The sequence below is a fragment of the Mastigoproctus giganteus genome, chromosome 9 (genome assembly GCF_048544385.1).
Source record: "Mastigoproctus giganteus isolate SK-2022 chromosome 9, ASM4854438v1, whole genome shotgun sequence".
NCBI lineage: Eukaryota > Metazoa > Arthropoda > Arachnida > Uropygi > Thelyphonidae > Mastigoproctus > Mastigoproctus giganteus.
Window position 1 is genome coordinate 117,684,731 of NC_143583.1, and position 24,454 is coordinate 117,709,184.

General features: G+C 37.5%; 1 protein-coding gene across 2 annotated transcripts in view; it reads left to right on the plus strand.

Annotated features, from left to right (window-relative positions):
• The window catches only part of Chsy (Chondroitin sulfate synthase), a 29,615-nt gene extending 7,142 nt beyond the window's left edge, over positions 1 to 22,473 (plus strand). For both annotated transcript variants that reach the window (XM_090382121.1, XM_090382122.1), the window contains exons 2-3: positions 10,541 to 11,437; positions 20,938 to 22,473. In XM_090382121.1, coding sequence (XP_090238247.1) covers positions 10,628 to 11,437; positions 20,938 to 22,407 — 2,280 coding nt within the window. In that variant the 5' untranslated portion in view covers positions 10,541 to 10,627 and the 3' untranslated portion in view covers positions 22,408 to 22,473. The remainder of the gene's footprint in view (positions 1 to 10,540; positions 11,438 to 20,937) is intronic.
• The last annotated feature ends 1,981 nt before the right edge of the window (positions 22,474 to 24,454 follow it).

Genomic DNA, 24,454 nt, shown 5'->3' on the forward strand with positions numbered 1-24,454 from the left:
TTCAAATGGTCACGAACACACCTTCCACCATCGTTGCATCTCACATTTGCTGGAACATCGTCAAGTAAACCTGGTAGAACTTGTTCAAGAAAGATCCCGATATTTAGTGGAGTTCATGCGGGATGGTAACAGGTATGGGCTGACTAAGCAGTCACCGACCATACCAGCCCACATTTATTGCGAAGCGATGTTGTGCCGCATGGGGGCGCACACCATGTGGGTTGTCGTGAGCCCACACATGAGCATTGTGCTGATTGAATAAGCCTTCCTGAGTGAAATAAGCCTCATCCATGAACAAAACATAGGCTGGAAAATTCAAGTCTTGAACACTTTCTTGGAGAAACCACTGCGCAAAAGCCGCACGTGCAGGATGATCTTGGGGGAGCTGTAACTGAACCCTTTGGAGATGAAAGGGGTGTAAGGAATCATCGTGTCAGACACGCTGTACATTGCAATGAGGCACTCCTAAGGCAGAGGCAACGGCACGTGTGCTGGTAGTAGGATTATTCTGGACGGCATTCGACACACTTTCTTCCATGGTGGGAGTTTGCGTCGAACGTGGTCTGCCCGCACTACTCCTGTTACCTCTAAATGACTCATAATCGCACAAATTTCGATGCACATGCGCAAACAAACGGTGGTCCGGTACATGTCTGTCTGGGAAGCATTCTCCATAAATTCGTTGAGCGGCTCGTCCATTGCCCTCTGCTAATCCATACACTAGGTGCATGTCTGCCAGCTCATGGTTTGTATCGATGCATGTTCTTCATGCGGCGACTACCGTGTCGTCTACCGACTTACAGTGATGTTTCCGGTTATGGGTTCCTATGTGATTCACATTCCTTTAGATGTTACCTACCTCCCCTAAACTTTTAGCATTTTAGCATTAGCATTAGTAGAGGCATACGATGCAAGAAAGCAAGCTTATTCAGCATCAGCCAAAAAAAAAAAAAAAAAAAAACCCACTCCCATTTCACCCCTCCGTTCGTTCGAAATACCTGTCCAGTTGAGCTTTAAATTTGTTTAGGCTATCAACTTCAACAACAAGTGATGGAAGTCGGTTCCACCAACCAACCACCCGCTGGCCAAAGGCAAATTTCCGCACATCTATCCGACATCCGTCCTTCCTCAATTTGAATTTATGCCCTCTGAGGTGATTATTCTGAGAAAGATGAAGAATCCCATTGGCATTGAGCATGCTCAAACCATTCAAGGCCTTATACACCTCTATCAGATCACCTCGCCGGTGCCTAGTCTCCAGACTCTGTAATTTGCAAAACTTAAGCCTTTCTTCGTAAGAGCAACCCTTTGTTCCATTTACTAATCTTGTTGCCCTTCTCTGTACCCGTTCCAGCAGCTCTACATCCTTCTTGAAATGAGGCCTCCAGACCTGTATACAGTACTCAAGATGTGGCCTAACCATTGCCTTATACAAGGGAATAATCACCTCCTTATCCCTGCTAGAAAAATTCCTGTATATCATTGACAAGACACCATGAGCTACTCTTGCAGCTCGTCTGCACTGCTCAGAGAACTTCATATCTCCCTGCACAATTACCCCCAGGTCCTTTTCATTCTCCACCACTGTCAGTGCAGTACCGCAGAGTTGATACGTTGCTCTGGGGTTACTGTTTCCCATATGTAGTACTTTACATTTGTCAATGTTAAACTTCATTTGCCACCTCTCAGCCCATCTGTTCAACCTTTCCAGATCCTGTTGCAGCAGCATAGCGTCAGTAGTGTCCTTAACGACCCTGCCAACCTTTGTATCATCTGCAAACTTGGACATTAAACTTGATATCCCATCATCAATATCATTCATAAACACCGAAAACAACAACGGACCCAACACTGAACCTTGAGGAACTCCACTAATAACATTAGTCCACGTTGAGCAGTGTCCATTGATTACCACTCTCTGTCTTCTGCCACTCAACCATCCCCTTATCCATAGTAGCAATTTGCCTCCAATGCCACACTGCTCCAATTTGTGCAGCAGTCTTCCATGTGCAACAGTATCAAAAGCCTTTCTAAGATCCAAATATATAATATCAAAGTTATTCCCTGCATCCAGTTCTTTTGTGACTACATCATAGTATCCAATCAAATTGGTCAGGCAAGACCTGCCCTTAACAAAACCATGCTGCGTCTGAGCTATAACTGAATTCTTGTCTAGATGATCCTGCAGTGCTTCTTTAACCAGTGCCTCCATTAATTTACCTGGAACAGAAGTTAAACTAACAGGTCTATAATTACTTGTGTCAGCCTTTGATCCTCCTTTGTGAATTGGGGTTACATTTGCACATCTCCAGTCTATGGGTACCTCCCCTGAGTCCAAAGAAGCTCTCATAATTATGGCTAGGGGTTTGCATACTTCCTTTGCTGCCTCCTTTAATATAACTGGATAGATCCCATCCACCCCAGGTGCCTTTTTTATGTTTATCCTCAACAATCTCTCCTCCACTTTCCTCTCAGTTATTACAAAATCATCCAGCTCACTGCCAATGTTTACTTTACCTACATCATTCTCCTTCCTGAATAACTCCTCATGCGTGAATGTAGATGCAAAATACTCGTTTAGATTGTTAGCCACCTGAGCAGGATCCTCAACTGTTGAACCATCAATATCCAGTGGACCAATCTGATTCATCCCTTTCCTTCTCGAGTTCAAGTATGTAAAGAACTCTTTTCTGTTTTTCTTTGCATCCTTTGCCAAGGATTTTTCGTAGTCTGCCTTTGCCTGCCTAATCTCCTTTGTGACTTGGTTACAGACCAACTTATATCTATCATAGGCTTCCATGTCACCCATTAATTTATATGTATCCCATGCATTTTTCTTCTCTGCCACATGTCTCATTAGTTCATCTGACAACCATTTAGGCCTAAACCTTGAACAATATTTCTTAGTTGGTATGTAAAGCCTGGTAGCCTCCAAGATTAGTTCCTTGAATGCTTCCCATTTAGAGTTTGCTGTTGGTAACATCATCAGTTGGTCCCACTGTACAGAATTTAAATACTGTCTCAGACCATCATAGTCGCCTTTACGAAAACAAAAACCCTTCCCTTTACCTCTGATGGTAGTTACCTCCTTGAGTAAATCCCACTTCAACACACTGTGATCACTGCCACCTAGTGGTTCATTTATCTGCAGGTTCTTAATGCACGAAGAGTCACTACTGATAATCAGATCAAGAGTATTGCTCCCTCTTGTTGCCTCACGAACATGCTGATGTAGAAAACAATCATCCAATAAATCCACAAAAGCCTTGCTAGTGTGCGAGTGACCAACCCACAAATTCCAGTCAATATCTGGGAAATTAAAATCCCCCATTATAAGACTCTCTGATTTACTGGCCCACTCTATTTCCCTGTACAATATCTTATTATACTCATCAGAGTCATTAGGCCTATAGCACACTCCTACTCTCAATTTTGATTTCCCTATGCTTATGTCACACCAAACTGATTCGGCACTGCCCTGTCCATCGATGTCAACTGGCTTCACTTCCTTGGACTTTATGTGTTTCTTAATTAATAGCATAACCCCTCCTCCCCTCCTGTCCTGTCTATCCTTTCTATACACATTGTATTCCCCAAATTCCAGTTCCGCATTACTTATATCTGTGTGACACCACGTCTCTGATATCCCAACAATATCTGCCTTTGATGTTTTGAGCAATACCTCAAATTCATCAAATTTATTTACCAAACTCCTAGCATTTGTGTACACGCAGGTATACATGCACCTGTTTCTATTCTTTGCTACCCTAACGCAACCCATGTGTTTACTTGTACCGCAATGACTACCAGCAGTCTCTGAAATATCCTGCATCTTGTTTTTCAGACTTCTGCTCATATCAATAGAAGCAGTGCAAGAATCACTTCCACCTCTGCCAGTGGCTACTGTTAATCTATTAGTCCTTGTATCCCCCCCAACTAGCAGTTTTCCGACCCACCTAACACTGCCTCGACAGCATCAGCAAAAATTCTTGCACCCTTTCTATTTAAGTGTATCCCATCCCTGTAGAAGCAATCTCTCCTGTTAACACCCTCCTATCGTGTCTGGGCAGAATTGCAGACACTTTCAAGTTCAACCCTAATTCACGGCTTTTTTTCAGCAGTGACCTGTACTTGCTAAGTAATTCCGCCGGTCACCTACTCTTAATATCTTTTGTACCAATATTTTTGAGACACCCTGTATAGGTCCCCCTCTTTACACATTTACCACAATCCCATTGGCCAGGAGCTTGTTTTAGTGGGGGACTAAATTTCCAGGGACTGGAAATTTAGTCCCTCGAAATTTAGGTATTTGGGGATGAAAGTACAGCAAGGAAAGAGCTTCATTGATGGGAAAATGAATCCTACTTTCGCACGGGGTGAAAGTTCCTGACTTCTGGGCTCGGAAATCCGATTCTCTGCATAAGAAACTTTCTGACAACAATAGACTCCACAGTTATAAGCTTCAGATTACACCTTAAAATCTATTTTTAATTGTTATTACTCCTACAATGAAGATTATCTAATTCCTCTTTGTTTTTCGCATAATCCATCTCTCCAAGTCGGTCAACATCTGATCAAGTAAGGATATCTTGTTGTGCAGTGACCCAACTAATAAAGGTGAGATAGGATTACAATTACTGTCTTTACTTGGTGTGGTGCCAGAGAGATGTGCGCTTGAGTGGGGGAAAGAAGAAGAGTAACGGCGATAAACACTGTTGAGTTTCATACTACCTATAGTACAGTAGTGGGAAAAAGTATGGGGCGACATCAGCAAAGCAAGAGTCGTCTAAGGCAGATAAGTGAAAATTCAGCCATTTTTACAGTTTATAGCTTTCAGCGATTGACAATGGGCTGTGTCTTTGCGAACCATACCCCGGAGGTGTAAGTGATTCCAGGGATGAAAACTTCCTTATAGAAGAGTTCCAGGGTGCCCTTTTTTGTGGCCCCAGTCCTGTCGGGTTACCCTGGCCATTACAGCAGTGTAGTTTGTGACCTTCTTACGTAGGTTGACAAGATGCAGAAGGAAAGGTAGACTTTTGTTGATGACTATTGCAAGATATACTCCATTCTTGTAGCACTGTCAGTGCAGTTTGCATAGGTCTCAAAGACAAGGCCATGCCAAGTCATTTTAGTACCTAAGGCAAGAATGAAAAATTGTGCCCTACTATTAATCATGGCAATGTTGGCAATTATTTAATCTTTCTTTTGGCGCCCCTTTCAGCTTTTAATCTGAGGCAAGAGCCTCGTTTGCCTCACCCTCGGCACGGCTCTGCTCTAAGAGAGCCCTGGAGTCTGCCCCCAACATCAAGATTTGGTCATCTGCATATGCTTGTGATTGGACTTCAACAAGGTCGATGTTCAAGAAATCATCCAGGACATGGTTCCAGAGCAGGGACTTGAACGGAACCCCGCGGGCAGCCTCTGTGTATATATATATATATATATATATATATATATATATATATCTTGAAACATGACTGTAGAGGGGGGGGGGTCTTGACCACGTTCCTATCTGAAAGATAGCTACTGATGCAGTTATTTAGGTTCCCGGAGGACCTAAATAAATCGGCCCCAAGTAAATTGGGAATGAGTGAAGGAGTGAATATAATTGGCTATAATTGAGTGCTATGGTAAATGTAATTGGCCAAATGAATACAAACTTAATAACTTGCATTAGTTTATATATAAATTTATATATATGAACAAAAAATTAATATTAACATAAAATTAATACTAACAACACAAACATACCCACTGCATTCTCCCCCACTCTGCAAAAAGTTCTAGCTGAGCCTGCACCTCAACTGGAGAATAATAGTAAGTTGTGGTGCCCAGAGGGTGCAGTACAGAAAGAAAGTTGAATAAATGAAATGAAAGCCAGGTGAATGACTGAGTGCGTAAATGTGTGAGAGAAAGCACACAAACCATAAAATGTTATAAAGTGTACTAATCCTAATCTCAATATTGATTTACATGGTTCTCTGACAAAAAAGCCCACACAAAAATTCCGCACAGAAAAAACCCCACCATCATAAATGCTCACACGGAAAATTTCTCACATAGAAAAATGCTCACATTATTTTTAGTTTACAAAAAGCAAATTATTTCATATTTCAAAATGCAACGAAAGATTGAATTTATATATTTTATTTCTACTTCTATACAATGTATTTTAATATAACTTTTGATATTAATATAAAGTAGAATATTTGGATGTAAATGTTTGTAAGGGAAATTACAGGAAATAAAATGCTCTGGTTTTATTGCAACTAAAGCCTTTTATTTTACTTATAAAAAGTAAATTATTTTTTCTCTGTCTTACAAAGTGAACAGTCAACAGTTTTTGGTTTTTTATCAACAAACAACTAATTCAGACATATTTCAGTGATTTATTTATTTGTCAAGGATTTGAATAGAATTTTCATTACTGTAAGTTAGCCAATCTCTGCAAGTATTTCAGTTTGTCTTCTACCTGCTCATATTTCTGCACAAAAGTGGCAACCAAGTTATGCAGTGCATCATATCTTCTCTTTTTTATCTCTAGACAACCTGCCTGTGCATTAGCCAGCGTCAATCTGTGGCAAGCCAGGTCCCTGTTCAGTCCATCAAACAAAATCCACACGCTGGGATGACTGCAGTGGAATAGGGAATTAGTGCATTGTGAAATCTCTCACAGCAATTGTAGTTTTACGCAACCATTCAAGATCGACATCATGATGATTCCATATTCTTATTGGAAACTGGGGATCTTGTACCAGAGCACAGTACTGTGCTCTAGTACAAGTTGCAACTTGTAACATACTGCATTATTGCACATGTATCTTCCTTCTCATTCAAGGCGATATGATATCACATTCAGAGCAAAGCGAACAATTTTAAATGTGAATCTGCATTGTTGTGGGTTTTTGTTGCATTAAAACTAGGTTTAAATAATAAAAATAGGCAAAAATTAATTTCTTTTAATATCCGATTATAAAATAAATAAATAAATTTAATGTAATATAAATAAGCCAATATTGATTTTTTTTTCTATAATTAAAGTATTATATTAAGAAACAACCATTTTTTATATTTAAAAAAATCAAAATATCATTAGAATTCTAGCTCCGGGCACCTGCCCAGTCTGTCTGTACCTAGATACGGCACTGAGTATATATCAGAATTATATTTTGCATCCAGTTCCATTGTGATCATATTATAGTAACCAATCAAATTGGTCAGACAAGACTTCCAGTTAACAAGCCCATACTGTGCCTGAACAATAAAATGCAGTCTTGTTTAGATGATCCTGCATTGCTTCTTTAACTAGTGATTTCATTATTTTCCCTGGAGCAGAAGTTAAACTAACAGTTCTATAATTACTCATGACCATAGGAAGATCCAGGGTAGGGTCTCCTGCCCCCCCCCCATCTTTTTTTGGAGAATATACACCAATCATTTAAATTCCCTTTAGCTACAAAAAAAAAAAATTCTTTAGCTACAAGGCACAATTTTGTGCACAAACAAGGCACAAAATGATGCCCCTCCTGTCATTTTTTCTTGGATCCGCTACTGCTTGTGACCAACCTTTGATCCCCTTTTGTGAATTGGGGATACAATTGCACACCTCCCCCAAATCCAAGGATGCTCTCATAATTATGGCTAAGGGTTTGCTTACTTCCTTTGCTGCCTCCCTTAATATAACTGGATAGATCTCATCCACCCCAGGTGCCTTATGTTTAACTTCAATTTCTCTTCCACTTTGCTCTCAGTTATTGCAAAATCATTTAGCTCCCTGTTAGAGTTTGATAAACTTCTGGCATCCCCTTTCGTAAAGAATTTCTCATGTGTGAATGTAGATGCAAAATACTCATTCAGTTCATGTTGAACCATCAATATCGAATGGACCAATCTGATTCATCCACTTCCTTTTAGAATTTACATAAGTAAAAAGTCTTTACTGTTTTTCTTTGCATCCTTTGCCAAAGATTTCTTATAAGCTGGCTTCGCTTGCCTAACCTCCTCTGTGACTTGATTATGTACTAGCTTATGTCTACCCTATGCTTCTGCGTCGCCTGATAATTTATATGCATCCCATGCATTTTTCTTCTCTGCCAAGAGTCTTGTTAGTTCATCTGACATCCGTTGAGGCCTAAACCTTGAACATCAAAGAGGAGTCAAAAGGGTATTCTTTGATGAGTCATTAAAAAGTCTTCACTGTGCAGGATTGTAACTAATTTCAAAATAGTTCATTAAGTAATTTATATTACTGCAAAAAATCGTAGAATTGTCTTCAGAAAAGTAGGGGACTAGTTCTCTTCTCCATGTGTGTACCATTAGAAAAATGTCCCATGTGCTAGAAGTTTTTTTTTTAACTTAAATTTGGAACCAATGAGTTCTGCAGATTCCTTGAGTAAATTTAAATCTCTTACTAGATCATTGAGTTCATGCTGTATAAACAGTTGAGGGCTGGACTAATGTCACCAGGCATGCAGACCTCAGTTTCACCTTCAGAAGCTTCACTTTGAGCCTCTTACTGTCTGCATTGTATTCCTCTACATTAACTAAGCAAAAGTAACGGTCATCACAATGGTTTGTAGGCTCCTGCCAAAACACAGGAATTGCAAATAGCATAACCTTTTTTATCATTTTTCCTCAATCTCAATTCTTCAACTAAGTTTTGCCAAACTTTGTGGAGCTCATTGTTTATCTTGGTCACAGAGTTTCAGTTCAAAATAAATTCACATTGTTCAAACATTTGCATTAAGACCTTTTACTCACTTTTCAGCACAGATTTGACATGATAACTTCATAAATAAACTGAGCTCACACTGATAAACACTGCTGCATGGAGCTCTCAAGATAAAGAAACAAATGACTGAAGGCAGTGTTGCCAACATGTGAAGATTTAGTTTACAAATTCCCTGCATTTACTCCTAACTTAATACATTCAATAATACAACTCATGATATCAAAACTTAAGTGATTTGTGAAAAAAGGTACACGAAAGAAAAAAAAATGAATAACATTTCTGAAATCAGCTTAAAAAGCTGATTTCGAAACATCTACAGTATTAGTTTACAAACATCAAAAACCATGCAGAGTGGTTTTATTGGTGTTATTATTAGTTCTAGTGGCAAATTATGCAAGAAAGCAAGCTTATATAGCATCAGCCAAAACAAATAAAAATAAAAGCCCTCCCACATCACCTCTTCATTCCCTCCAATTAATTGTCTAGTTCTTGAATTTATTCAAACTGCCTACATTCACAACAACAGAGGGAAGTTTGTTCCAACAGTCAACCACCCGCTGGGTGAAGGCAAACCTCTGCACATCTATTTTGCAACCATCCTTCCTCGATTTGTATTTATTCCTCCTCGTGTGTAGTCTGAGCAAGAGGAAGAATGCATCAGCATTGAGCTTACTCAATCTTTTCAGAGCCTTAAACACCTCAATCAGATCACTTTGCAGGTGCCTAGTCTCCTGATGCTGCAGTTTTCCGAACTGAAGGGTCACTGTCCTGCTCGCTACCTTGAAGGTGTAAGCAGAGGATTTGATTGTTGCAGAATGACTGGACTTCACCAAAATTTGGTCAACTTGACTTACAAGTTTCACCTGAATATCAGTTCCATCAGCATTTTAGATTCCTGGAAGCAAACTCTAATTTGTTATACCTGAGTGACTGTCTTTGACAAAACTCAAGGACCATTAATTAGTTAAATAAATCAAATGCATGTGAAATGTAACACTGTGTACGTTGCCTAATTGGTATGTTTTCACATTGAACAAAATGGTTAAGAGATGAGTTTTGTAGAATACAGACAGCACTTGCTGAATTAGAGCTTTTATTAGTAATGTACTGTATTTAATAAACTATAAGATGCACCTTTTCTTCTTTGAAATTATTGCCTAAAAAATTTCTGTGCATCTTGTGTCTGAAGGTATACCAGGTTTCATACAGTGATTTTTTTTTTTTTTTTTTTTTTTTTTTTTATAGCCCAGACTATACTGCTGTTGTGTAGAATGTCCAAGTGAGGTCTTATGGATGTATCACTAGATCTTGTCATTTATTCCAAAGCAAAGTGAACAATAGAAACATCTACTTTTAGAAACTGAAAGTTTTTGTGTGCCAATCATTGTGTGAAACAATGATTGAAAAAATGTGCCATCTTCAATGCCCTTGATGGCATTGAAGATGGCACATTGTTTGAATAAAATGAGTTTCAGATCAGTAATGATGAGGATGACAGTAGCAAGTTTTTAGTATTTTACAAGTAAATTTGCTCTGCACTGACATTTTTTTAAATAAGAATTATAATATATAATTCTTATTAAAAAAACGGTCAGTGCAGAACAAATTTACTTGTTATAGAATAAAATGTATTTTTTCCAAAATTTGCCTTTTTTAAACCTATGTGCATCTCTTATAGTACAGAAAATGGAGTATTAACTTTCATATTAGCTAATTTAACAACTTTTTATACATTATTAGTTTTCTTACTGCATTTTATATTTTCTTTATATATATATTTAATTTTTTTCTCTCTCTCCCTCCCTCCAGGGAAACTATTTGCTGACTGTTGACTTTTTCTGCCCCAAGTGGAAAAGTAAATTATGAGAAATATTCGTATTGACAGATGATTCAAAGATGGCAGAATTGGTGTGGTGTAATTCACGAACTCGTAAGAAACATACCCATTTAAGTTTAGTTCTTGGACTGATTTTTGGATTTTTATTTGCCTCTCAGTTGCGTTCATTTACAATACATCATTATCAAAGATGTCCTTTCCATGCTGAAGATAAACAGATCAGTAATGAGCTACCTTTCGAAAGAGACAACAAAACTGAGACATCAAGTTCCTTTGGTGCTAGATTGTTACAAGATGGAAAACAGGCATTGATATTTATTGGTGTCATGACAGCACAAAAATATCTGAACTCTAGAGCCATAGCTATTCACAACACTTGGGGTCAGACTGTCCCTGGAAATATAATGTTTTTTTCAAGTTCTTCTTCTAGAACAGATGCAAATATTCCATTAATTCCCCTCCCAGGAGTTGTTGATACTTACCCTCCACAAAAGAAATCGTTTCTTATGTTAAAATATATTCACGATAATTTTTTGGATAAGTATGAATGGTTCATGCGTGCAGATGACGATGTATATGTACGCACGGATAAACTGGAGCGCTTTCTTCGATCTGTAAATAGCAGTAAACCACAGTTTATTGGCCAAGCAGGAATGGGAAATAAAGAAGAATTTGGACAGTTGAGTTTAGAACCAAATGAAAATTTTTGTATGGGTGGACCAGGAATGATTATGAGTAGAGATACTCTGCGTTTGCTTGTTCCACACATACGATACTGTCTTAAGAATCTTTATTCAACTCATGAAGATGTTGAAGTTGGACGATGTGTTCGTAGATTTGTTGGCATTCCTTGTACTTGGTCTTATGAGGTAAGAAGCATAACATATATTAAAAAATGAACTTTGCTTACAGCTTCATTGTTATGTGAATTATACAGTAATTCAACATTATACTTTTGTTTTGAATGTGTTTCTGGTGGGCGGTGGGGTCATGACAAATAACAGGATCAACACTAATCCGATATATGTGCATCACATTAGAAAATGCTGTCCTCCAACATGTGTTGGTTAAGAATGTTAAAATATGCTAACATGTGATTTATAAACTATTCCAACCTCTCTTTATCTTATTATTTAGTTATATTGAAATACAATGCACATGTTCCTCCTTATTTTTCTAACTGAATTTTAAGTGTCTTGATTATTAAAATGTATTTGTTAAGATTAGAAAAAAAAACAAATTTTGCAGAAATGTGTAATAAAAAAATACTTAACATATGTTTATTATGCAGGGTGTCCACAAACTTCCTTTACAAAACTAAAATGTTTGTGTTAATAGGGCAAATGATACCAACCGGAAACTACTTCCAAGTGATAGAGGATATCTTCAAGATTTTATTCACCAACCAGACAATGTGTGTGTTGTAATACATGGCAGCGTAATCACAAAACTCTAATTTCTAGACATACCTAATGTACATACCTATGTGTATTAATTTGTATAACATTAATTTTACACAACACTTTATTAATACAACTGCTTAGTTATGAGTCAAAAAGCCAAGTGATCAACAATGAGTTAAGCCTGGAGACAAAACAAGAAACATGTTCTGTGCCATGCTGCCAAACTTGCTTTAAACGTTTGTAATGTACGTACTGTATATTGTATGACATTGTACTTATTTAAGTCAAAAATATCATTACAGTATTATTAACAAGAAGGGGTAACATACAAAATGTGCTATAAAACAAAACAAATACTATTATTTAAACAATTTATAATTAAAGATACAGTAAAATATATATAGCAATGTTTGAACAATTGTCTGCCTATATTATTTTCAAACAATTTCTTCTTTAAACAATTACGTTAATTAATACAGTAGTACTTACATTAGCCAGTGGATAATGGACCAGTTATATGCTTATAATAATAGATCATTTAAATCCACATTGTATAGAATACAATATTAATTTACAGCTTAATTATTACATCTAAATATTGCACGCAGTCTAGCAGACTGATACCTCAGTGTACCGTAAGTCAAATAACAACTGGCGTGACATACTCAATAGCTGTGTGCTATCAATAGGTATAGGGCACCTGCATAGCTTTTTAATACAACACACATTTTTTTTTGTTATTCTTAAACAGTGTTAAACTGAAATCATACCATGTAAAATGCAAATTTGTAGCATTTTTTCGACTGTGCAAAACCGAAATTGTGCAATTCCGAGTATCGCGCAAAATCAAGGGTTAGTGTGTCATGTTCACCTACTATAGGATAAATCCTAAAATTAAAATAATTCCAGATAGGGCCACAAAATTGTGCCCTACCCAAGGCTCTGAGACTATTTAAATGTAAAATGAGACTATTTAAATGGTTTCTAAATATAATGCAGGAATCAATGTTTTTCCTCTCTTGTGCCAGTTTTTACAAGTGTTTTGGGACCCTTCATATGCCACTTAACAATTGCTTCAGACAGTTTTTTATATGGTTTATTATGACTTCAGTAATATTAAGTTATTTTAAAAATCACATTTAATCATTTCAGCACTTTCCTAGTGAAATTCAATTGCATCATCAATTTTAAACATGCCAGTTAAAAAATGTTTTTTTATAGAAAAGCTGAAGAAAAGTAAATTGCTTTAAATGATTTATGTATTTTGCTTGTTCTTCATTCAGTGAAAAATATACAAATTCACTTTCCGCATACACCTTCTTCACCCTGCAGCACATGCACTATATGTTACTGATTCAGGTACAATAGATTTAGTATTTATTGCTCATTTGAAGAAGTTGGGATTCAGATTCTGCCAGAGGCTTTAGAAATTCTTGAAAGCCTTTTCAGCAAAGGTAAAAAAAAGCCAGTACGAGAACCACAGCAAACTACAAGAAACTTACCAGACAAACTGGTTTGCCACTACCGCAGTTTCTCCCTGCACTCATTGTAAATAGACTGTATGTGTTATTGGTAGTGGCAGTAGAAGTTAAGAATGATATATTGATTGACACGTAGGCATGACAGAAAATGTACTGATTGGTGCGTGAACACAACTGACGATGACATCATAGTGTTGAGTGATTGATTGACATATGATACACATACGCTGGTGTTCAAAGAAAGTGCATCACCTAAGAATTTCACATTTCTAACCCTTTTTTGTGATGGAATGTTTCATTAATGACTAGCATCACAAATAGAAATATAAACAAAAGATGTTTATTAAATAGTTAAGGCAAAGCTAAGTACTATTTGACAGGTGCTCACAAAATAATCCAAAATGAGCATTTGCAACCTTTATACAACAGTTTTGGTAAACACGACAATTATGGCTGAAATGTTATCATAAGCCCTCAATTTGCTTCACTTTATCATTTTAAATGGAAAACAAAATGAAAAGTTCACCAGGTGCAAATAATATTTAGTTGACCCGCCTCTGGCCCTGATGACAGCAGCACACAGTCGAGGCATTAACAAGATCAATCTGGGTCCTTTGGTTTCTTTCTGGCAACTGTAGATTCCACACGATGCCAAAAGTTCTCTATAGGATTCAGGTCCAACTGGGCTGTTTCCTGGCCAGCTAACAGTTGTAGTGGACTGGTTCTTCCAACCATTTTTTCACTTGTAACAAATGTAAACACATTACTGTCAAACCTCTAATGCAGAAATGAAGCTAAAGTAACTACAGAAGTGCCTACTTACACTTTTCGCCCGATGACAAGGAGCAGAGTCGTCCTGAAAGATCCAGTTACTTGGCAGATTGAAATGGTCCCTAATGGTTGGTAGCAATTTGCCTTCCAATATAGCCAGGTATCCATTAGCATTTATGGAACCTTTTATAAACTGCAGGTGACCTACTCCGCAATAAGAAATGCACCCCGATATCATTTGGCTGGTAGGCAATTTCACTGTAGACACCATACAGTCTGGATGGTATTCTTCACCAAGTCTACAGCGAATCGTTTGTCTCCCATCAGAGCCATGCAGGTTGAATTCCGAGAAAATAACTGACTTCCACTGCTCGGGGGTCCATTTGACATGCTCCTTACACCAAATTAATTGGGCCTTTTTCATTTTTTGTGTGAGGAGGGGCTTCTTCTTAGGACGATGGGCTACAAGTCCATTTTTGAAGAGGCATCTTCTGACTGTTACTGCACTTGCTACCACTCCTGTGTGTTCTTCCCATTCTGTGTTCAGCTCAGAAGAAGAAGCTTTACGGTTTTTAAGGCATAAGTGCTTCAAAGTGCGGTCCTGTTTTGGCGTAGAGACTCGTTTGCATCCAGTTCCTTTTTTTCTTATCAGCAGAGCAGTATTGTGGAGTATGGAAAGAATTCTATTCATTGTCGACTGATTACAATTTATTATTTTAGTCTTTGGTGGCCCCTAGACATTTGTCCAAATCCACTTAATATCTCTGACTTTATTATACTTAAACAATCCTGGAAAAGAAGACAAAAAAAAGTGTTAGGTTTGTGTAATGTGTAAATGTGAGTTTATGTTATATACAGAACACCCAGCCACCAGAGAGCAGTCATCACCTAGGATAACTGCTACCAGACAAAGAAGCTTTATGGTTTTTAAGGCATAAGTGCTTCAAAACACGGTCCTGTTTTAGTGTAGAGACTCGTTTGCATCCGGTTCCTTTTTTCACATCAGCAGAACCAGTATTGTGGAGTATGGAAAGAAATCTACTCATTGTTGACTGATTACAATTTATTATTTTATTATTATAGTCTTTGGTGGCTCCTAGACATTTGTCCAAATCCACTTAATATCTCTGACTTTATTATACTTAAACAATCCTGGAAACGAAGAAAAAAAAAAGTGTTAGGTATGTGTAAGTGTGAGTTTATGTTATATACAGGACACCCAGCCACCAGAGAGCAGTCATCACCTAGGATAACGAAGTAGCTTTATGGTTTTTAAGGCATAAGTGCTTCAAAACATGGTCCTGTTTTGGCGTAGAGACTTTTTTGCGTCCTATTCCTTTTTTTCCTATCAGCAGAAGCAGTATTCTTGAGTTTGGAAAGAAATCTACTCACTGTCAACTGATTACAAGACACCAGGGCTTACAATACCGAGATTCCAGGATCTTGGTCATTTTTTTTTCTGGTATTCAAATCCCAGTATGATACAAAAATACTGGTTTTTCGATACTAATATAAAAAATAATTGTTTATGATTTATTCACATATTTGTTTATGATAATAAACAAATTTATGATAATAATTGTTTATAATTTATTGCTTTCGTAAAGGCGACTACGATGGACTGAGACAGTATTTAAATTCTATACAGTGGGACCAACTGATGATGTTACCAACAGCAAATTCAAAATGGGAAGCATTCAAAGAACTTATCTTGGAAGCTACTAGGCTTTACATGACAACTAAGAAATGTTGTTCAAGGTTCAGGTCTAAATGGATGTCAGATGAACTAATGAGACATATGGCAGAGAAGAAAAATGCATGAGATACATACAAATTAACACGTGACACAGAAGCCTATGATAGATACAAGTTGATCTGTAACCAAGTTACAAAGGAGGTTAGGCAGGCGAAGGCAGATTAAGAGAAATCTTTGGCAAGGGATGCAAAGAAAAACAGCAAAGAGTTCTTTACTTATGTAAACTCTAGAAGGAAGGGGATGAATCAGATTGGTCCACTTGATGTCGATGGGTCAACTGTTGATGATCCTGCTCAGGTAGCTAACAAACTAAATGAATATTTTGCATCGACATTCACACATGAGGAGTTATTCAGCGAGGGGAATGCCAGAGGTGTATTCAACTCTGGCAGTAAGCTAGAGAATCTTGTAATAACTGAGAGTAAAGTGGAGGAGAAATTGTTGAAGATAAACACAAGAAAGGCACCTGGGGTGGATAGGATCTATCCAGTTATATTAAAGGAGGCAGCAAAGGAAGTAGGCAAACCCTTAGCCATAATTATGAGAGCTTCCTTGGACTCAGGGGAGGTACCCATAGACTGGAGATGTGCAAATATGATCCCAATTCACAAAGCAGGATAAAAGGCCGGCACAAGTAATTATAGACCTGTGAGTTTAACTTCTGTTCCAGAAAAATTAATGGAGGCACTGGTTAAAGAAGCACTGCAGGATCATCTAGATAAGACTTCAGTTATAGCTCGAACACAGCATGGTCCAATTTGATTGGATACTATGATGCAGTCACAAAAGAACTGGATGCAGGGAATAACTTTGATATTATATACTTGGATCTTAGAAAGGCTTTTGATACTGTTGCACATGGAAGACTGCTGCACAAATTGGAGCAGTGTGGCATTGGAGGCAAATTTCTGCTATGGATAAAGGGGTGGTTGAGGGGGAGAAGACAGAGAGTGGTAATCAATGGACACTGCTCATCGTGGACTAATGTTATCAGTGGAGTCCCTCAGGGTTCAGTGTTGGGTCCATTATTGTTTTCTGTATTTATAAATGATATTGATGATGGTATATCAAGCTTAATGTCCAAGTTTGCAGACAATACAAAGGTTGGCAGGGTTGTCAAGGACACTACTGACACTCTGCTGCTGCAACAGGATCTGGAAAGGTTGAGCAGATGAGCTGAGAGGTGGCAATTGAAGTTTAATATTGACAAATGTAAAGTACTACATATGGGAAACAGCAACTCCAGAGCAACGTATCAACTCTGTGATACTACACTGACAGTGGTAGAGAATGAAAGGGACCTGGGGGTGGTTGTGCAGGCAGATATGAAGTTCTCTGAGCAGTGCAGACGGGCTGCAAGAGTAGCTCATGGTGTATTGTCAATGATATATAGGAATTTTTCTAGCAGGGATAAGGAGGTGATTATTCCCTTGTATAAGGCAATTGTCAGGCCACACCTAGAGTACTGTATACAGGTCTGGAGGCCTAATTTCAAGAAGGATGTAGAGCTGCTGGAACAGAGAAAGGCAACAGGATTAGTGAATGGAACAAAGGGGTGCTCTTATGAAGAAAGGCTTAAGTTTTGCAAATTACAGTGTCTGGAGACAGCCAACAAAAAAATAAAATAAAATCACTACCAATTTGACTTTCTTTTTCTTTTTGCTGGCCTTTTTATTTTTTATTTATTTATTATTATTATTATATATTTTTTTGAAATTCTGCATGGGTTTGGATTCCCTAATACGAGATAGCGGATATTCACTGGTCTTGTCCTCCACCAATGGACACAGGATTTTTTTGATTTTTTAAATTGTTTTATTACTATTTTAAATTAATTAATTAATTTTGTTATTTTTTTGAATTATCCCAAAGTCACTTTCAGCATTCAGTATAGAATATTTGGGATCCACAACGATTCGCATTTAGTTGTGGCCCATCTCTGCTTGGTGTAGACGGACACTGGGCAGACTTTCCAGGTGATAGTCTTCTTGGTGGCAAAGTAGCCAGAAGCAGCCAAATAATGCAACAACACACATTCACACATACACTGCACAAACGTAACAGTACACACACACACACACATCACAGTGTACCAAGGTGGAGTTGAACTAGTGTTCTGAAGATGCCCTACATAAGATATCTATACATATCTACATGTCTCTCCCCTCATACAAGTAGATTTCTATCCAGCTGACCTAAGCTATTAGCCTCAACCACCCACAAAGGTAACGTTCCAGTAATTGCCAGCTGAAAGTAAACTTCCTATACTCTAGTCTGTAGGACACTATGGGCCTTCCTTGCCTGAACTCCATGTCCAACCAAGTTGTAGCTCCCAAATCCCTTTCTACATCTGTTGTCTTTAGTTCAACGTTCATCATCATCATCATCATCATCATCAGCCATTTTCAATCCACTGCAGGATGAAGGCCTCTCCAGCAACTTTCCAGTTCCTTCTGTTTTGAGCACTGGCCATCCATTTACTACTCAAAAACTCATGAATTTCATCTATCCATCTCCGTCTTTGTCTTCCAGGTTTTCTTCTAGCTCCTCTTGGGTACCATTCTGTTATTTTCTTAGTCCATCTGTCATCATGTCTTCTAGCTATGTGTCCTGCCCAAGACCATTTTAGTTCTTTAGTTTTGATAAGAATGTCCTTTACTTGAGTTTGCTGCCTAATCCATGTGTTTCTCTTCTTATCTAACAGTCTGATTCCCAATATAATTCGTTCCATTCTTCGCTGTGTAGTTCTTAGCTTCTCTTCCATTCTTTTGGTGAGTGCCCAAGTTTCACTTCCATAAGTCATGGTGGGGAGTATACATTGATTCATTATTTTACGTTTCAGACAAACTGGAATATTGCTCTTCAGTATGTGACTATATTTCCTGAATGCTATCCATCCAAAATTTATTCTTCTCTTGACTTCCAGCCATTTATCATTATTACAGCTAATAACTTGTCCCAGATAAGTATATGACTCCACCTTTTCAATTACTGCTCCTTCAATCATTATTTCCCTTTCCGTGGCATACCTGTTCATCATTACTTTTGTTTTAGCCATATTCATCTTTAGTCCAAAATCCTTACTAACTGTGCATAACTGATTAAGATTTTCCTCTAATTCTTTGGGATCGTGGCTTATGACCACAATGTCATCTGCAAATCGTAAATGGTTTAGGTACTCTCCGTTCACATTGACTCCTTTCTGCGACCAGTCTAATCTTCTGAAAGCTTCCTCAAGGGCAGCAGTAAACAGCTTCGGAGATATTGTGTCTCCTTGTCGAACTCCTTTCTCGATTTTAAATTTCCTACTGTCTTTGTCTAGTCTAATAAAGGATGTAGCACTCTCATATATTTTCTTCAAAATCATAATATATGGAGTATCTATGCCTTGTCTTTCCAGTGCCCCAAACATTGCCTTATGCTGTATGGAGTCAAATGCCTTTTCATAATCCACAAATGCCAGGCATAATGGTGTTTTATATTCATTTGCTCAACGTTACCAAGTGTTTAAGTTATTTTGAGGTTCTTCGTTCCCCAAACATAGGACCTTGCATTTTGCTGCATTAAAGCATAGATATCACTTTTCTGACCATTTCTGAAGTCAATCTAAAGTCATCCTGAAGAAATTCTGCTTGGCAGCGATCATTAACAACTCTACTGATATTGACATTATCTGCAAATTTTAACATCATGATCTCAATACCTTCATTGATGTCATTTAAGAAAATCTAAAAAACTGTGGTCCCAGTACTAATCCTTGGAGGGGAGGGCTCCACTTCTTATGTTAGCCCATTCTGAAGAAAAATCATTAATCACAACCCTCTACCTCCTGCCCTGTGGCTATCCTGCAATCCATCTAAGGATTTTTCCATGTGATTCCAACGTGTTCCAGTTTATATGGTAACCTCTCATGTGGAATTGAGTCAATGCTTTGCTGAAATCCAAGTAAACCATGTCAAAATTATTTAGTACAGCTTATGAGTGACGCTATCAAAGTAACTAACCAGGTTAGTTAAACATGATTTTCCCTTTTCAAAACTATGCTGCTTTTCTTTCAGAATTCTGTTACTATATAAATGATCCTGTATTGCATTCTTGATCATTATCCCACAATTTTGATTATTGCTGAAGTTAAATTGACAGTAGTTACCTACTTTACTCTTAGAACTGCCTTTGTGTATTGGCAATACATCAACACTTTCCAATCCAAGAGAATCTCCCCTGAGTTTGGTGAGATACCCTCATAATTAATCTTAATGGTTCAGTGAACTCTTGCGCCACCTTCCTCAAAATTACAGGATATATGCCATCAACTCAAGGAGCCTTACTTGCCTTTAGGCTCAAAAGTTTTTCTGATAAAGAACCCAAAATTTCACTATAGCTAATTTTACGCTCTCCAGCTTCACTCATACAGTTTATTCTTACCATTAATCTAGCAGTGGTGGTGACAGCAGCCAAAGATCTACGAAAACAGTGGCTAAGATCTACAAAAACAGTGGCTAAGATCTAGCAAAAAACAGGTCCCTTGAACTTTGTATTAATGAAATTCAACTGTATTGTCTAACCAGGTGGGCAGGGCAGCAGTGCGTAGCACACACTTCTTGATTAGACCGGGGTTCAAGCCCGTGACCACCAAATACGGAGGATGCAGAAAGGTGAGGGATTGCCCACCGCATATCCCCGGAGCAATATGGCCTTAGTTGCTAATACTCCTAAAAACCAAATAACAACAACAACAACTGTATTGTCTAAAGTCCATAGACACACTATTCTAGTACTACATTTCTTCAGTTCATATGCATTTCAGAATTTGAAGTTCTCATATTGTATATAGGAGTATTAATTTACATAATTATTGAATGTTTAGTCAAATAATATTTACATTGTTTAAAGTTAAAGTTTTAAGTTTAAATGTAATGTTAATTGAGATTTGTATTTATTTCTTTTATTTTTTATAGATGCAGAGTATCTTCTATCATAGTTTCACTGGAGAAGGAATTTTTACTGGTCGTTTGAAAATAAAAGAAGTTCATCGTGCTATTACGCTTCATCCAATTAAACATTCATCCTATATGTATAATTTGCATAATTATTTTCAAAGTCTTCAACTTCAAGACCTTAGATACACTGCCCTTCTTTTGTATAGAGATATATCAGAAATGGCTTCTCTTTTGCAAGAGAATGTTATTGATAAAAGTGATGTTGAATTTAACATATCCTTATTAGGCATAAAGCCCAAACTGAATCGATACTTTCCAGAGAATAGTGAAGAAGTTCTTGTTTGGGACTTCTTTGGTAAGAGTATGTACTCAAAAAATTCTTTAAATCCAAAGCATCATATTGAATCATTCCAGCAAATTGCCATCAATGATGTTGTCATGGAAGTAATGGAAATGATAAATAAATATTCAAAACAAAGGGGCCGTATTATTGACTTCAAGGATATTCTCTATGGGTATATACAGGTTAATCCGTTGTTTGGTGTCGATTATATTTTGGACATGTTGCTTACCTACAAAAAATACAGAGGCAAAAAAATGACAATCCCAGTTAGACGACATGCTTATCTCCAGCAGATGTTTTCCAAGCCAGAAATTAGAGAAGTTTATAATAAATCATATATGATTTCAAATAATATTTCTTCTCAGAGGATAAATTTTATACTTCCATTGTCTGGTAGAGTTGAAATATTCAAGCGATTTTTAAATAATTTTGAAGAAATATGTTTACAAAATGAAGAAGTAGTGAGCCTGGCAGTAGTTCTCTTCAGTGGTGATTTGGAAGGCTATAGCTCAACAGAGATAAAAATTATGTTTGAAAATCTCAGAAACATTTATCCCTCCTATGATCTTAAATTGGTTGAAGCTAGTGGAACTTTTTCTCGAGCTCTTGCCTTAGAAATTGGATCCAAGTTATATTCATTAGATTCTCTGCTACTTTTTATTGATGTGGATATAGTATTTGATCACTCAGTATTAGATAGAATACGGAGGAATACAGTTAAGGGAAGTCAGATATATTTTCCCATTGTATTTAGTACATATGACCCTTCTTTTGTTTTGAGAGATCTAACTTCAAATATGACAATAAATGAAGAAAAGGGTTACTGGCGACAGTTTGGATATGGAATTGTAAGCTTGTATCGTGCTGATCTGGAAGCAGTAGGTGGATTAGATGTAAGCATCCAAGGTTGGGGTAAAGAAGATGTGGACCTTTTTACAAAAGTAGTGCATAGCAGCCTGTCTATTTTCCGTGCATCTGATCCTGGACTTGCTCATATTTTCCATCCTATTCAGTGCAGTACACAGCTTGAAAATTCTCAGTTTGAAATGTGCTGGGGCAGTAAGTTATCTAGTCTTGCTCCTCAGAAAAAACTGTCAGAAATAATATTGGCAGCACAAAATAAGTATCTCAGTTTACAAAGATGATAGTTTCTTAAACTGTCTTGGGGCCTTTGAGCAATCCATAATGGGTTTGTTAATGCTATTTTGTCATATGCATCTGGTTTCATTTCATTTCACATTCAGCTTTCTGCAAATGACTTTGGAGAAAAATTAATAATAAAATGGTTGATTCACTTCTTCAATAATAATTCAGAGAATTTTAACATCAGGTGGCTTAATTTGTACCCTTGAAATGCAACACAGTTGTTTCCAAAATCATTACACATTAGTGATCTATAGATATTTTTTTCACGATAGCTGCAAATGACATTATTACCATATGGTACAAGAAATAACATGTCTGATTTATTCTTGTTAAAAAAGTTGGGTATGTCAGCAATGCAAACTTTATTTATAAAGGTACTTGATGTAGGTTAACATTATTCTATGTATTTAGGCTAAAATCATATATAACATCACTATAATACCTTGGACTACCAGTATATCTCACTTTGTGGAAAGGTTCTGGATTTCTGTGCCAGCTGAACTTGAAAAATATTTCATTTCTGAATGAGAAGAGCTTTTACATACACAAATAAAAAAAATTAAATTTTTGTTTATTCTCATGATGGCTTAAAGCCTGAAGAATTAGTAGTGGCGAAAGATGCATGAAAGTAAGCTTCTACATTAACCAAAAAAAAACACTTCCTATATCAACTGTCCATCCCCTCTAATATTTTGTCTAGTTCTTGAATTTATTCAAATTACCCACTTCTACAATACCAGATGGAAATTTATTCCAACAAACAGCTACCCTCTGGCCGAAGAGCAACTTCCGCATCTATCTTGCAGTTGATCAGAATTCTTCCTCAATTAGAATTTATGATTAGAATAATATTAGAAACAAGAATTCTGATTGCAATTTCATATGCCATCTGAGCAATAAACGGTTAACTAAAGAACAAGAGGATGTATTAAATTTAGGTGTAAGGTTTGCATTGGTTGCTCAAAACCTTCCAATAGCAGAAATAGCTATGGGTGTTGAAAGAGTGGTGAGCAAGTTACCGGCTGCTATAGCTAATGAAATTTGCACTAAAACTTCGATGATTTTGAGCCATGTTTGTGCAGCTCCTAATCTCACCACTATCCAGGGGAAGGCTCTCAGGGAGTTAAGACAGGATGACAGTATTGTTGTTTTACTGTTATTGTTAGTGTTAAGGATCACAGCTGTCCTTCCACAGACAAAGGGAGGTCAGCTGTGATCCTTAAAGTAGATTACCATAACAAAGCCTTGGAACTGTCAAACGATAGGACAACTTATAGGGTGTCCCATAGGGGGGAATCCCTTGGTAGGATTGGAACGACAGGTTAACAAAATCCTGCATGGTTGGTTGAATGCCAAGATCTCCAAGGACACCTATTGGATGCTTCATGCCAAGGGATGTTTGTTGCCTAGGTTTTATAGCGTACCAAAAATTCAAAGGCGGGGATTCCACTTAGGCCATCATTTGTAGGCAGCCTTACACATGCACTATCTAGATTTTTTAGCTAAACAGATATTTCCTATTATAGGACATTCTGACTTTACCATCAAGACAGTAGAGACTTTGTGCAATTTATACATGCTCAGATAATCGAAGAAGGTGAGGCTATGGTGTCATTTGATGTGTATTTACATGCATCCTCATTGAGCATGGTGTGAAATGCTTATGCATGGCAGAGAGGGATGACACCTTAAGGGATAGGACTTCCTTGAACATAGAAGATATTTGTAGCAGTGTAGAACTGTCTTTCCAGTACTATGTTATTTCAAAACTATAAGCAGGTTTATGGCACAGCTATGGCTCTCCAATTAGTGCTGTTGTGGCAAACTTCACCATGGAGGAGCTGGAGTCTAGGATTTTTGCTGGGTCTGCTTCGGCTCCCCCCCCATGCATGCATGGAAACGATATGTTGATGATATGTTCGCTCTTGTACAGAGGGGAAGAGAGTTCTCAGCTTTCTTAATGGCTTCTCCCCTTTTATTATGTTTACCTTGGAGGTGTAAATAGACTATCCTTCCTTTCCTTGATGTGTTGGTTTATAGAGATGG